Source organism: Glycine max, chromosome 1 (assembly GCF_000004515.6).
Source record: "Glycine max cultivar Williams 82 chromosome 1, Glycine_max_v4.0, whole genome shotgun sequence".
NCBI classification, from domain to species: Eukaryota; Viridiplantae; Streptophyta; class Magnoliopsida; order Fabales; family Fabaceae; genus Glycine; species Glycine max.
In genome coordinates this window covers 25294345-25309296 of record NC_016088.4, presented here as the reverse complement: position 1 = coordinate 25309296, position 14952 = coordinate 25294345, and the positions used below count along the sequence as shown (strand labels likewise).

The following is a 14952-nucleotide window of genomic DNA, read 5'->3' as shown; positions in this document are numbered from 1 at the left end:
ATTTTTTTTAAAAAATTAGGTTTGGTTTTTTTATGACAAATGAAGTTGTTTTTTTTTTATAATTAAGTTGTGTATGTTTTTAAATTATTTGTGTTTTCGTTTATAAATGAAGTTGTTTATTTTTTATAAATTAAGTTGTGTGTGTTTTGGAATTTGTTTTTTTTTAAATAGTGTTTTTTTATAAATGAAGTTGGTTATTTTTTTTTTAAATAGTCTTTTTTTATAAATGAAGTTGGTTATTTTTATAAATTAAGTTGTATATGTTTTGAAATTTTTTTAATTAGTTTTGTTTATTTTTTATATAATTTTAGTTGTGTATGTTTACTAATTATTTATTTTTAAATTAGTTGTGTTTTTTTATTTATAAATGAAGTTGTCTATTTTTTAAAATTAAGTTGTGTGTGTTTTGGAATTTTTTTTTAAAATAGTCTTTTTTGTATAAATGGAGTTTGTTATTTTTATAAATTAAGTTGTGTATGTTTTGAAATTTTTTTTAATTAGTTTTGTTTTGTTTTATTTTTATATATAATTTTAGTTGTGTATGTTTACTAATTATTTATTTTTAAATTAGTTGTTTTTTTGTTTATAAATGAAGGTGTTTTTCTTTTAATATAAATTAAGTTGTGGATGTTTACTAATTAATTATTTTTACATTAGTTGTGTTTTATTTTATAAATGAAGTTGTTTATTTTTTTTATAAATTATGTTGTATGTGTTTTGAAATAATTTTTTTTAAATTAGTCTTATTTTTTTATAAATAAACTTGTTTTATTTTTATAAAGAAAGTTGTGTATGTTTTGAAATAATTATATGAATAGTTTATTTGACCCAAAAAAATACGTGTTCTACATGATTTGCAGATCATGGTTAGAACACGAGGTTTAGGTCATGCTATAGGTAGGGTTATAGGCAGAGATAGACAGGATGTGCATGATGCAATTGATGTTTCCCACAGGCGTAGGCCTACTGCATCAGCCCGTAGGCAACGGGTTCATTAGATGACTGAGGATGTTCCTGACATGACTGAGGATGTCCCTCATATGGCTGAGGATGCACCTGAGATGACTGCGGACGTACAGACTGATGATGGTGCTGAGGGGTCACATGCTGATGATCCTGAGGGATTCCCAGGTGGGCTACGTGACCCGTCAGTGCTGACTTCATTTGCGAGCCATGTTGCACATGCCATTTGGAGTGGACAAGTATTTTAATTTTTTAATTATTTCTTATTGTTGATTTGTTTGTCATTAAATTTTTTTATATATATTTGTATATTTGGAATGCTTTGTACTTCAATTCAGGAACGTCCTGAGTTGAAGTTGGTGTCGGATGGGAGGAATGTGACATTAATTGGGAGGCCAGTGCCTGAGATTGAAGGACTGGTTGCTGCCGCAGGATTAAGTCCATTGATCGGGTGTTTTGTTGTTACCGGCGATCCTGAACTTATATCCGCATTTGTGGAGAGGTGGCACAGGGAGACCAACACCTTCCCCCTTCCAGTAGAAGAGTTGACGATCACACTGGATGATGTGTCGTCACTCCTCCATCTGCCTATCAGTGGCGCCTTCCACAACTTTCATGCTCTTTCTGTGGACGAGGCGATATTTTTGTTGATAGAGTTGCTCGAGGTGTCTGCTGAGGAGGCTAGAGCCGAGACAACACGATCACGCGGGGCATATGTACGGCTGGGATGGGTTCGAGACATCTATGAGATGAGATGCGAGACACGATGATGGATTGTAGCAGCTCGTGCTTATCTGCTGCACCTAGTGGGTTGCACTCTTTTTGCTAACAAGAGTGCAACATATGTTCATGTGGTGCATCTAGAGGCTTTTCGCGACCTAAGTCAGAGTGGTGGTTATGCCTGGGGAGTTGCCGCGTTGGTTCATATGTATGACCAGTTAGATGAAGCTTCTAGGACCACGACACGACAGATTGGGGGGTACCTGACTTTATTACAGGTAAATTTTCTATTTTTAAATATGTTACATTGGATTATGATATAAACATGTTTTTATGTTATGTTAACCTCATTTTTTGTAGTGCTGGATCTATAAGCACTTTTCGAGTGTGCATCAGTGCGTCACAGATGATGCGTACGAGGAGACGTCCCCACTGCTTCCTGGTGGCTGACGATGAAGGCGCATGTGAAGGGAATTACAGGAGCACCGTACCGGGCCCGTTGTGATGCTTTGACGATCACAGATGTGTGCTAGTTGCCTTACACTGAGCATCGAGGGGTTAGGGGGTTTGAGCTGATTTCATCGTTCTAGGGTCAGCTGAGATGGGGTCCTATGGTGGTCATAGTTCAACCGGAGAGGGTGCTACGGCAGTTTGGTTACATTCAGAGCATCCCTCCGCCGCCTGTTAGCGCTTCACTGTCATATGTGTTGGTTAAATTTGAAAATCGAGATAATACTTGGATAAATCTGAAGTCGTGTATAACACTTTCAGATTGAATCAAATTTCGGGGTTCAACCAAAATTGTTCAATCGGATAAAATCAGAAGATTATAATTCAAGAGTTTTGTTTTGGTCTTGTATGTTTTGTCACAGGTTATGCTTTCTGAACCAGAATGATTATTTATGATCAAAGAAAATGTGGTTTTTGGCGGTTGATGGAAGTTATTTCTTTTTAAAATTTGCCGTTGATGGAAGTTTTAGTAACTTCCATGTAACTTCCAAAATTTGCCTAAACTGAACATCTCGTTATTACATTAAAACAAGCGTGCACTCTTATTTTAACATAATAAAGAGATCAATTACACTAAAATGTCCAACAAACCTCCCCCATTTTAGTGTAATTACCGATCAAATCACCAAAGTCATAACATACCACAAACTACTGCATAGATGAAATATCGTGACGATTGAATTTCATCTTAGCAAATTACACGTTTCAAATATTCGAATATCAGGGTATCACTAAGGATTGAACCCTTTTTATTCATAATGAATACATGAAGATAATTTGCACAATAGTTTATAACATTACTCTTGCTCGACACTAGTTTACTAGCCTGTGTCCCTATCCTTCATAAGCATATCAAAGCCAAGTCCCAGCTTCTTGAAGCGGCTAAACTTCATGCTTATATAGGTAGTTCTTTTCTTTCTTGCACCTGCAAATGCAATTTTTCAAAAGAACCATTGAGGATTTATACTCCAACCTCCTTAACTTACAGAACCGAACACATACCTTTTGGGATACTTTCGATGATGTGTTCCAATCTCTACATGTTAAGCTTTCCACATTGAATTCAGCACCTAATGTCATATTAGATGGGAATTGGGTATCTTAACATAAGAGATTTCAGATGGACTTTAATCCTAATCCCACAGCCGACCTTTTCACGAGATCTCTACTTAACCCTTTGGTTAAATGATCGGCCAAATTATGCTGAGTTCTCACAAACTCCACTGATATCACACCATGCATGATTAACTCCCGAATCATGTTGTGTCTAACACCCAAGTGTCTAGACTTCCCATTATATAATTGACTATATGCCTTAGCCAAAGTTCATATGGGGTAACCTTATTCCTTTTGTTAGGAATTCGGTTCAACAAGTAACAGGCTGTCAACATAGCCTCACCCCAAAATCTTTCACTTAAACCCGAATAGGATAACATGGAATTCACCATTTCTTTCAAGGTTCTATTCTTCCTTTCGGTTACACCATTCTGTTGTGGTGTATAGGGAGTTGTAGTTTGATGTATTATTCCAGTATATTGAAAATAAACCGGATCATAATATTCACCTCCCCTATCCGTACGAAGAGTTTTGATTAGCCCATTTTGATGAAGTTCTACCTCTTTCTTATAAATTTTAAATTTATCAAGAGCTTCATCTTTTGTATTTAATAAATATACATAACAATACCTTGATGCATCATCAATAAAAGTAACAAGATATTTTTTATGACCTAATGATGGAGTAGCATGCAAATCACACAAATCACTATGAATAAGGTTTGAGACTTTAGTCTCACTTTTAACATCCTTAAAAGGTTTCCTAGTGATCTTGGTCAACATGCAAGTTTTGCATTTTTCAATGTTCATATCAAAAGGAGGAATCATACTTGTTTTTGACATATCTTTTAATCTTTTGTAATGAATATGTTCTAATCTAGCATGCCAAATTTCTGATTTTGTCATATTAGTTATAGAACTACACGAGGCCATACAAACAGATTCATGAACAAAAAGAACATCAATGTTTAATTTAAACATTCCATTACAACGATTACCAAATCCAACAAACAAACCATGTCTTGACAAGATGTACTTGTCACTTTCAAGTACTTGCTTGAAACCACAATTATTTAAAACCATACCAGACAATAAGTTCTTACGAATACCAGGTACAAATAAGACATTATCCAAATACAAACTTTTTCCGGAAGTAAAAACTAAATTCACACAACCTAATCCTAGGATTGGTTCAGTTGCAACATTGCCCATCTTCACAATAGAGCCATCATCAATTGGTCTAAATTCCTTGAACCAACGACGATCTTTGCACACATGGCTTGTTGCTCCCGAATCAAACCACCAAACAACGTCATCATCCTGCACATAGAATGCATCAGATATTAGTGATACATAATTTGAATATGTATTCGAATTAAAATTATTCACTACAATCTGACCTTGTTGCTTTTCAGGATCATTAGACCCACTTGGACCAGCCTTGTTCTTTCCTTTGAACACCCGGCAATCCCTCTTTAAATGACCAAGTTTCCCACACTTCCAACATGACAATTTTGTCTATTTGTTTGGACCTTTGTTCTTATTTCCTTGAAATTTTCGTTTGTTACCTTTAGCATTGTAATTTTGCTTAACTGTTCCACTTTCCTCTACCATATTAACGAAAGAGGAACCTGCTACGTTTTTATCATTGACTTTGTCAATTTCCTGAGCCCTCAGCGACTCCTCAATCATGAAATGACTACCGAGTTGAACAAGAGTCAACTCTTCCTTCTTATGTTTCAAGGTATGCTTGAAGTCTTTCCAAGAAGAAGGCAGTTTATCAATTATAGATGAAACTGCAATGGATTCATCCATTTTCAAATCATGTTGAGTAAACTGACCCAAAATCCGCAGCAGTTCATTATATTGTTCCATAACAGGCCTCGAATCAATCATTTTATAATTAAAGAAATTACTAACTAAGAATTTGTTACTTGAGGCATCTTCTGCCATATACTTGGATTCAAGAGAGTCCCATAATTCCTTAGCAGACTCAACATTTTGATAAATATCAAAGAGAGAGTCAGACATACCATTCAGAATGTGTCCACGACAAATGTAATCGTCGTTCTCTCATTTCGAACGCTTCCTTCGGTGCACCTTTAGTGTTGACCTTTGACGGAGGAGGGCACATAGAGTTATGATCAGGGTATGCAATATCTCGAAGTTTACTCTTCAGAGTTACTTTGCCACACACATCAAGTTCCTCAAACCTTTTAGGTATGGTCTCAATCTCTTCCTTGAAGCTGACTTCGGCCTCACATAACCCTTGGTCTGAAAAGCAAAGTCTCCTCCAGAAAATATGGACTGACTCCACTGGGATGCTGCCAGCAGTATACCTAGAAAGCTCACATGCACAGGGAAGACCGTGCATGCTTCTCATCACACAACCACAAGAAGAGGGATTGTTGTCAAGATAACATAGACGCTCAACCTCAGAAGCAATCTCATTTAAAGCGTCCCTTGTATAAGGTTTTTTTAAATACATGTCCAACCACATGCGTACTGGTTTCAAAGGATGCTTTAATTTCAACGTGTTGCAGCGTGATCATGTTGTTCATGGCATCCCAAACACTACACAGGTCTCCAAGGCTATTTTGTAATACTCTTTTTAGAGCCCAATGAGCTGATTCAACCCTACATTTAAAATACACAACAAACAGGAAAAATATACAACAATTAAATGCCATTTATTAATAATCCTTACTAACAAAAAAATAAGTTCTTAATACATGTTTGTTGTTGTGTTGCCTAGGTGCATGACCTTATTCGTCCATGCTATAATTAATTTTTCCTTGTGGGGGATAATATCCCTGTGTCGTTAACATAGTCAATGAACATCGGCCAAGGCGAACAAGCAATTTGAAACTTCTAAAGGGACTCAACGAATTGGTGTTCGAATGGACAATCAACCAAAGTACCCCAATTATCCATTACATAGTCCCAAACATTTTTTTGACCGATTAAAGATTTGCACTTTGCCTTCACATTCTTATCGATATGAAACCTGCACAACAAATTTGTACACTCCGGGAACACAGTTTTCACTGCATTCATCAGTGCTAGGTCTCTGTCAGTGACAATAACAACAGGGAGGCGATCGTTTCTTAAAAATAGACCTCGAAATTGTTCCAAAGCCCATACAATATTATTAACACGCTCAGCCTCCAGATATGCAAACCCAGTAGAGAATGTCATCGCCGTTGGTGTCACCCCAACAAAGTCAAGTAGTGGGAATCTGTACCTGTTTGTTTTGTAGGTACTATCTATAAAAAAACACCAAATGACATGCATTGCATAACTTTACTGCATCTGGGTGACACCAAAACAGATCACGCACCACAACTTCATCCTTCAATCTATGCCAATGAATGTATTGATCACGTTTGAGAAGCTTCACAGATGTTGCATTTCGGTATTAGCTCCTCTTATTGAAGAATGATATGCACTTCTTGCATTGTAAATTTGCTTGATTGTGGTGCAACTATTGACATTGTGACACCAAAACAGATCACGCACCACAACTTCATCCTTCAATCTATGTCAATGAATGTATTGATCACGTTTGAGAAGCTTCACAATTCTTGAAGAACGATATGCACTTCTTGCATTGTAAATTTGCTTGATTGTGGTGCAACTATTGACATTGTGACACCAAAACAGATCACGCACCACAACTTGATCCTTCAATCTATGCCAATGAATGTATTGATCACGTTTGAGAAGCTTCACAGATGTTGCATTTCGGTATTAGCTCCTCTTATTGAAGAACGATATGCACTTCTTGCATTGTAAATTTGCTTGATTGTGGTGCAACTATTGACATTGTGTTCCTTCAACGTTAGCAAGATGTTTTTTGGTTTCACCATCGACTTTGTCATATCAGTAATAATTTTCTTTTCATCCTTAGTCAATCGCCCAGCGTATTAATGTCCAACTAAGGACTTGGCCAATTCATGATTGTGAATCCCACAGATCAACTTCACCATCCAACCTTCCCCTCCATGCACTGGTTTCCCACGAAGCCTGAAGGGACAACCACATTTCCTACTCCCAGTGTCTCTTTTAATGAATTCTTTATTCATACACTTTACATACCACTCCTTTCACACCCAATTAAGACAAATGAACTTCTTCCTCTACTATCGGTATATGTGTCAGACCTCATAATCACTGCAACAAATCTGTTTTCATGGGCAACTGTTCGAGCCCACTGTGTAACACCCCAATTTTTGTAATCTAGATTACAAAGGATTGTTATTTATAAATAAATAAAATTTTAGAAAAATGATGAGATTTTATAAATAAATAAGGAGATATAATTATTAATTAAAATAATGATTTGAGAGAAAATAAAAAGGGTATTTCATTTATTTGTTTGATAGAAAATAAAATAGAGTTTGTTTTTATAAAATAAATAAATAAATAAATATAGATCAAATAATAGGCTGAGTACCCTAGGTATAAATAGTTATGTTAAGTTAGGTGTCTCATTTTGGCCTCATTTTCGTTTTTCCCCTTCTCCTCTCAAAACCCTTTCTTTTTCCCGCAGCCCACCAAACCTGTCTTAGAAAAACGACAATCTCGGGCTCATTCACCATTGGATCGTCGTGAAATTTAAGCACCACGTTCGAAACCCAATTCCGAGAATTCTCACCGTTGGGAATTTCAATATTATGTCTGAGATTAGAGGAAAACCTTTCGCATTGTAGCCTTTTATTTTCCCGCAGAAACCCAAAACTGTCTCCGTAAAACTACAATCCCGGTTTCGTTAACCGTTGAATTTTCATTAAATTTGGATATGTTGTTCGAAATTTAATTGCGCGCACTTCCACCGTTGTGATTTTTGAGATAATATTCGTGGAGGGAGAAGAAGGAATCGAATGAAGACAGTACAAGTGGAGGTTTCAATCTCTTCTCTGTCTCTCTGACGTTTGGGAATTCTATTGGAGTGGTCGGAGGAATAACTGAAGGAATCTCAGGGAACTGCTAGAGATGTTATTATCACTAGCTGAAGACATGTGAGTTCGCTAAGAGGTAAAGGATGAGTTTATCGCAATTGGGTGTTAGAATGAACATGTGTAAGGATCCTTAGAGAACTAAATTTGGATTTATTTTGGAATGTTTATTGAATTATAATTTTTCTTTATGATTATAAATACAATATTATTGTGTTCTATGTACCAATTGATGTCCTGATGAGAATTGATTGATAAACTTGAGTGCTTTTGATGTCTTTGTATCTGACCCATGATTTTGATACAATTGTGCGAAACTATTTCAGAGGTTTTACATCCCATGTTGTGATAAAATCTTTTGTATAAATTGTTATGTTGAGGTTATGAAATGATGATTCAAACTGTGAGTATGTGATAAATTGAACATGTGACGGATGATGAAATACATGTGTATTGAGATGAGATGTGTGTATTGAGTTGTGAACTATGAACTGTGCAATCACACAATTGTAAGACCCTTTAAGGGCGACGAGTATTGTGATGGGATCCACTGTGGGAATCCGACGAGTTAAAATGATTTTAAAAACAATTGAGTAAATGTGTGTATTGCATAGTTCATAGGTAAAGTGTATATGATTCATAAGGTGTGATAACATGTTAAATTGATATTATACCATTGTGATTGAGATTAAGTGTATGTGATAAATTGAGTATGTATATGATTGAGATATATATATGCATTGAGTTGTGAACTATGAATTGTACAATCACACGATCATAAGTCCCTTCAAGGGCGACGAGTTAATGCTAAGTCCCTTTTACGGCGACGAGTTGATGCTAAGTCCATTTTAGGGCGACGAGTTGATGCTAAGTCCCTTTTTGGGCGACGAGTTAATGTTAAGTCCCTTTAAGGGCGACGAGTTAATGATAAGACCCTTAAAGGGTGACGAGTTAAAATTATTTTGAGAACAATTGAGGAGTCGTGTGTTTTGTACAGTTCATAGATAGAGTTTGTGTGCTAAAATATTTTCTGGGTTGGACCTGAATAAGGAGGGAGAGGCCCTGACAGACTCTTCGGAGTGTAGGCCTTGGGGGTTACACGATTTGAGTGCTCCTTTAAGCCTATGTTGATCCCATATGGTTGGAGCATTCTCGCAAAACACTGTGACCTTGACTAGTCTCCCTATGATATTACCAAGTGAGAGAGACTTGACTTACTATTGTGTGGTTTGTCTTGTCATGTACCCCTAGGTGCCCGACGAGGTTTTTCATTGATATGGTACCACATTGCATATAGGCTTGAGTCTTAGCATAACTGTTGCATACGCTTGCTAATTGTTTATTATGAAATTGATGTGTTATTATGTCTTGATCGGAGTGTGTGATTCCTGTGTATTGTGATTGATGATTGAAAAGTGTGATTGATGAATGACAAAGTGATGAAATAGTGTGAGATATGCTAAGTAAATTATATTTGACTACTATATGTTGTGTTGTTTCTCTCTAGTAGTTAGAAATGTGATAACTCACTCTCGGCTTGTTGTTTGTGTTTGGATCCTGTGATGATCTTGAACTTTGTGTTCGGGGGAGCAGATGAATAGGTGGATGACTATGAAGAACCTCATGCTAGAGGACACGGGAACACCACGCTCTGATAGGATGTGACATTAGGATATAGGTTCTATATTAATTGTATGAAACTTAGATGTCCTTCTTTGAGCCGAGATGACTTTATTATTTATTTGGACAAGTTTGAATATGATGTAGAAGAAAGTGAATGTGAGCCTTTTACCCATTTGAAAGGCTCGTATTTAAAAATGTATTAAAAATACTTTTAATTAATATCTGAATTTTTATTCCTTTATTAATATATACATATATGAGGGGTAAAGAGTGTCACACACTGCAAAACATCATCTCGAGTACCAAATACCTACAACGCAACCCCAACACATTAATTTTTATGCAAAACATCAATTCAACCAAATGACTCAAACTAATCAACATGATTACCTGAGACGTATTAACAGCATTCGAACAATCAACATGTGGTTCATTCACATCACATTCTTCTTCATTATCATAATCATAATCCATATGAACTTCTTGTGACATCGTATAGTCATACGTCCATTGATCTTTGTTCATCTTAACGACATATTATTAAATTATGCATCAAATTATCATATAACCGCATCCAAAAATTGACTACATATTAACTAACAAACATATTAACAACTAATTCAAAATTTATAACTACATTATTTACTTAAACTAAACTTAACACTATAATTAACAACTAATAAAACATTTTTCTACTACAACAAAATACAATTATTTTACCTAAATCATTTAATATTATACCAAAATCATTATACCTAATTAAACTAATTATCCACAATTTCAAAAATTTCAAATACAAATATTATAAATTATAATATTCATATATATATATATATATAAATTTTTTCACTAATTTTAAAACAGAATTCCAAAAAAATTAACATTCCGGAAGCACTTCTTCCGAAAGAAGTTGTTCCGGAAGTTCATAGTTCTTTTTCCGGAACAACTTCTTCCGGTAGTTCATAGTTCTTCTGGAAAAAGTTTTTACCATTTTACTGTTCACCTTCTCTACCAAATCTAAACACGAAAATGCAGAAAAAACCAATAAATACGTACCTCCGACGAAATAGGAACAACAACGACGAAATGCGTACCACCAATATTTAACCTTTACTGAACAGCTACTTCAAACACACAAAAGGGACCACCAAAACTTCAAAAGCTTTTTACGGAAAAAAAATACGAAGAACACCGGGACAACCAATATTTACAACCTTTAGCAGCGCAGTAAATTTAAAGAAAACAACACAGGGACAAAATCGTCATTAATTATGCATTAAATATTATTTTATTTCTGCTTATTATTATAAAATGAAATCTATTTTTACTTCACGTTGTTATAAAATTAAAATTATTTATTTATTATATATTAAGTTTTGTAATACAAATAAAATGTTATCATAGTAAATATTTTATATTTTTTAAAAAATATACGAATTAAGTAATTTGTATGATTCAAATTATACTCAATTGTCACATAATTTATTATTCAAATTTACATGCACGTAAAATATGAATTACAAATATTAGTCATAATTATGTATACTAATAATTTATGTATAATAATATTATTTATTTTATAACGTAATTGATTTATTAGAAAAAAATTTAATTTTAAAAAAAATCATTTAAAAGACAACTTCCGGAAGAAGGTTCTTCCGGAAGAACAACTTCTTCTGGAAGAACCTTCTTCCGAAACATGTTCCGGAAAACGTCATTCCGAAACTTCTTTCGGAAGCCCACCTTCTTTTTTCGGAAGAACCTTCTTCTGAAAGTTATTCCGGAAGGACGTCTTCCGGAACATGTTCCGGAAGGACGTCTTCCGGAACGAGTTTCGGAAGAAGGTTCTTCCGGAAGACGGGATTGCATAAGGACAATTTCGCCCATTCACTATTTGCTGGGTGCACCAACGATATTACTGGGTGCACGTAGCATGTCCCCAACCACAATGGGTGACAAAACATGCTATAGCAGGGTGGCTTAGCACCTTTTGTTGAGGAGCCCAACTCACAATCTTACCTTTACACGCCAAGAATTCATTAGGGTATACCCTCTTATTGTCTTGATGCACAACCCAAAGAAAAGGTCTATTGGTGAGGTCAAGTCCAAGAGCTAGTTCATTGAATTGGTTTTGGTCAAAATGAGTGAAACTACCAAAGGCAACATACAAGACAGAACCATGAGGTTGTTGATCAAGCCAACTCATGCAGGATAGATCTTCTTCCCAATATTGTCCGATTGTTTTTGCAGTTGCAATTGTATCACCATAACTTCTCAGCAATGGACCAATTGGTACAAGCTTAGGAATAGATGATAATGGCGCATGTTCAAGTTCATATGTGGTGTTGCAAAGCCACCATTCTGTCATATTCAATCTCTGTGTATACTGCATCAGATAATTGAGTACTATCTTACCATTTATGGTGTTACCCATATTCAACCAAGAAAGCTCTCTCGGGTCCATCTCAGGCATACCTTGTGATATCTGAATTGTCCTTTGAGTAGTTATTCTTAATCCTGCAATTGCAAACAATACAAAATAAATACTAATATACAACAAATTTATGGTTATTTATTGGAGTTTAATGATATGTATGGTGTCAGTGTAAAAACAAAAACTTACATTATCTCTTAAAATTTGGATTAATATTTAATTCAATATTCAAAATCTGCTTCTAAAATAGGAGTTGACACTCACTTATATATTTTATTTTGGTCATATTTTTAGTAGATGTAAAACTAAACCACCACTCTAGTGGCCCCAATTCCAGCAGCCTCCAAAGAGACCACAACAAAAGGTGATCACAATTAAGACAATCTTCCAACATTATCAACCAATCAAAAAGCACACTATTAAATGACTTTTATTTTATTTGTTACTAAGAATCAATTGGTTCGTACTACCTATTCCTATTTATAAGATTCAAATAAAAAATAGTGTTTCTTCTATTTTATAAGAATCAGTCAATAATATCCTTTACAGAATTAAATTATCCCTAATTAAAAGAAGAGAGTTGTATTGATAAACATTTAGAAGTGATAGAAGAGAATTAATTCCAATGGTAGTTTTGTACAAATTAATCACTTTCATCATGATGAATTAGATAATTGTGTCTTATCATGATAAATTAGATAATTATATCTTATAAATAAGAATCGAAGTAGTAAATTTTACACTCTGAGGAGTTATAAAGAGTAAATAGAGTCAAACAAGTGTACATATAGTAAAGTATGATACTCTTACCACCATCAGAATCTATGATCCCATCATCAATAAGCCTAGGGACGTTGTACAGCAGGGCAAAAAAAGCTGCTGATGAAGGGCACAACAGGGCTCCTTTGATTCCCAATTTACTCCCAACATCCAACGCCCATCCCATGCACACATCCGCAACAATAAGGCTGATTCTATTGTCACCTTTGAAGTGAATATCCTCTATCATGAGCTTCTCAAGCATAGCAGGCATGTTGTTCAGCAAAGAATCACATAACTTGCTCAAATCGTTTCTATCATCATCAGGTCCTAAACCATCAGGGATTGAGACCAACTTCAGTAGTGATTCGTCAAGGCTATGATCTTGTTGCTCCACCATGGAACTCACCACTCGCTTGTGGTCGAAGTCTGTGTTCACAAAAAAGACTTTGCATCCATGCTCAACCAACTTCTGTGAGAGAGTCATCAGGGGATTGACATGACCTTGTGCTGGATAAGGTAAAGCTAGCACAGTTGGAATGCCCATGTTGTATTTGGATTTCTATGGATTCTGACACCATTTAATTATATAATATGTAGAACTTAAAATAACTCATACAATGCATAAAATAAAATAAAATAAAAAATAGATTTTTATTTGTAAATAAAAAATAGTTTTATATATATATAAGTTATATGAGAATATAATAGATGAAATTATTGATATTTATTTAAAAAATTGTTATTCATGAAATATATTTTTTACTATTAATATAATGTTGATTTTATTAATATGATAAGTTCTGAAACATCTTAAAATTATATCAAATAAATTAATTATGTAATTATGTGCATGCTTTTCTTTAATGGTTTTGAAATTTATATATTGTAGATACATATATATATTGGCCTACTTCATATATATTTTCTTAAGAAAGAAAACTTATATCATCTATCTAATAAAATAATAAGTCGATGAGAAGTCCAAAATACTCCTGTTTACCCACTTACACGTGACTTTCTCCACTTACTACTTCACCCTCCCACGCAACACTCCACCGTTTCAGAATCAGGTTCGATTTCCTTCCCTTTCTTTTCTTTGCAGTTTCTCCATGGAGGGCTCTGCAGAGATCGCTGATTTGGACGAGTCCATGAACGTCTTCTTCTGACACCTCCTCTCAGCAACTTTCAAGGGAGGGAGTGAAGCTTCTCTCTTCTTCCTCGGAGTCTCAAATTAATCCAAGAGTTAGTGTCTTTGGAAAGCTTGCAAATATTAAAGTGAAAAGAAGGAACATAGACAACACTTAAAAGACCTGATTTTAAATAAACAGAACCAACATGATGAACTGAAACAAATTGGTTATCAGGTAATTTAACAGATGTAGAGACAGATCAAATACCATATGATTTGTAGCACCTGAATCTAAAATCCAAATAATAGAATAAGTTTTAAAAGAGATAAAACAGCAAAAAGTACCTGCAAAATCTGCAACAGGTTGTTCATTACCAATGTTGAGTCTGAGATGGAATCAAATTATTCTTAGGAGCAGAGTCCGAAGATGAGGCAATAACAACAACAATGGAATGAGCCTGCATGGAGTGAGATCCTGAGTCGCGATCATTAGGGGTTGAAGGACCATTATGAGATTTGTTATAGCCAAGATTATGTTTCCACCAAGAAGGATATCCTATTTTTGAGTAACAGCAACTGTAGGAGTGACAATCAACATTGCAAATGGAACAATGATATTGAGGCTCAGATTTGGCACCTCGAGATGGATTTGACTGCCGAACAGTCATGGTCGATTGATCTAAGGGAAAGGATCGAGAATCTGATAATGAAGTGGCCATGGAGGGAAGAGGATCCATGAGGAGAATTTGACTTCTGATAGAAGCATATGAATCATTTAAGCCCTGAGGAAAATCCATG

The 14952-nt window shown here is 35.0% G+C and overlaps 2 protein-coding genes across 2 annotated transcripts; one reads left to right on the top strand and one right to left on the bottom strand.

Moving 5' to 3' along the window:
* The first annotated feature begins 998 nt into the window (after positions 1-998).
* On the top strand, positions 999-2133 carry LOC121174617 (protein MAIN-LIKE 1-like). The gene is made up of 4 exons (XM_041014202.1): positions 999-1202; positions 1302-1694; positions 1797-1961; positions 2044-2133. The coding sequence occupies exons 1-4, from the start codon at positions 999-1001 to the stop codon at positions 2131-2133; spliced, it is 852 nt and encodes a 283-aa protein (XP_040870136.1).
* Positions 2134-11744: 9611 nt separating this feature from the next.
* Positions 11745-13569, bottom strand: LOC100816552 (UDP-glycosyltransferase 83A1). Its single transcript, XM_006573190.4, has 2 exons — positions 13074-13569; positions 11745-12346 (listed from the first exon to the last, which is right to left on the bottom strand). The coding sequence occupies exons 1-2, from the start codon at positions 13567-13569 to the stop codon at positions 11745-11747; spliced, it is 1098 nt and encodes a 365-aa protein (XP_006573253.2).
* Positions 13570-14952: the final 1383 nt, after the last annotated feature.

Bases quoted from the DNA above. Each gene is read 5' to 3' on its own strand.
- LOC100816552 (XM_006573190.4), bottom strand. From the start codon at position 13,569: ATGGGCATTCCAACTGTGCTAGCTTTACCTTATCCAGCACAAGGTCAT. The intron at 12,347-13,073 runs GTAAGAGTATCA...TTGCAATTGCAG, and splicing joins GATCATAGATTCTGATGGTG to GATTAAGAATAACTACTCAA.
- LOC121174617 (XM_041014202.1), top strand. From the start codon at position 999: ATGACTGAGGATGTTCCTGACATGACTGAGGATGTCCCTCATATGGCT. The intron at 1,203-1,301 runs GTATTTTAATTT...ACTTCAATTCAG, and splicing joins ATGCCATTTGGAGTGGACAA to GAACGTCCTGAGTTGAAGTT. The intron at 1,962-2,043 runs GTAAATTTTCTA...CATTTTTTGTAG, and splicing joins GGTACCTGACTTTATTACAG to TGCTGGATCTATAAGCACTT.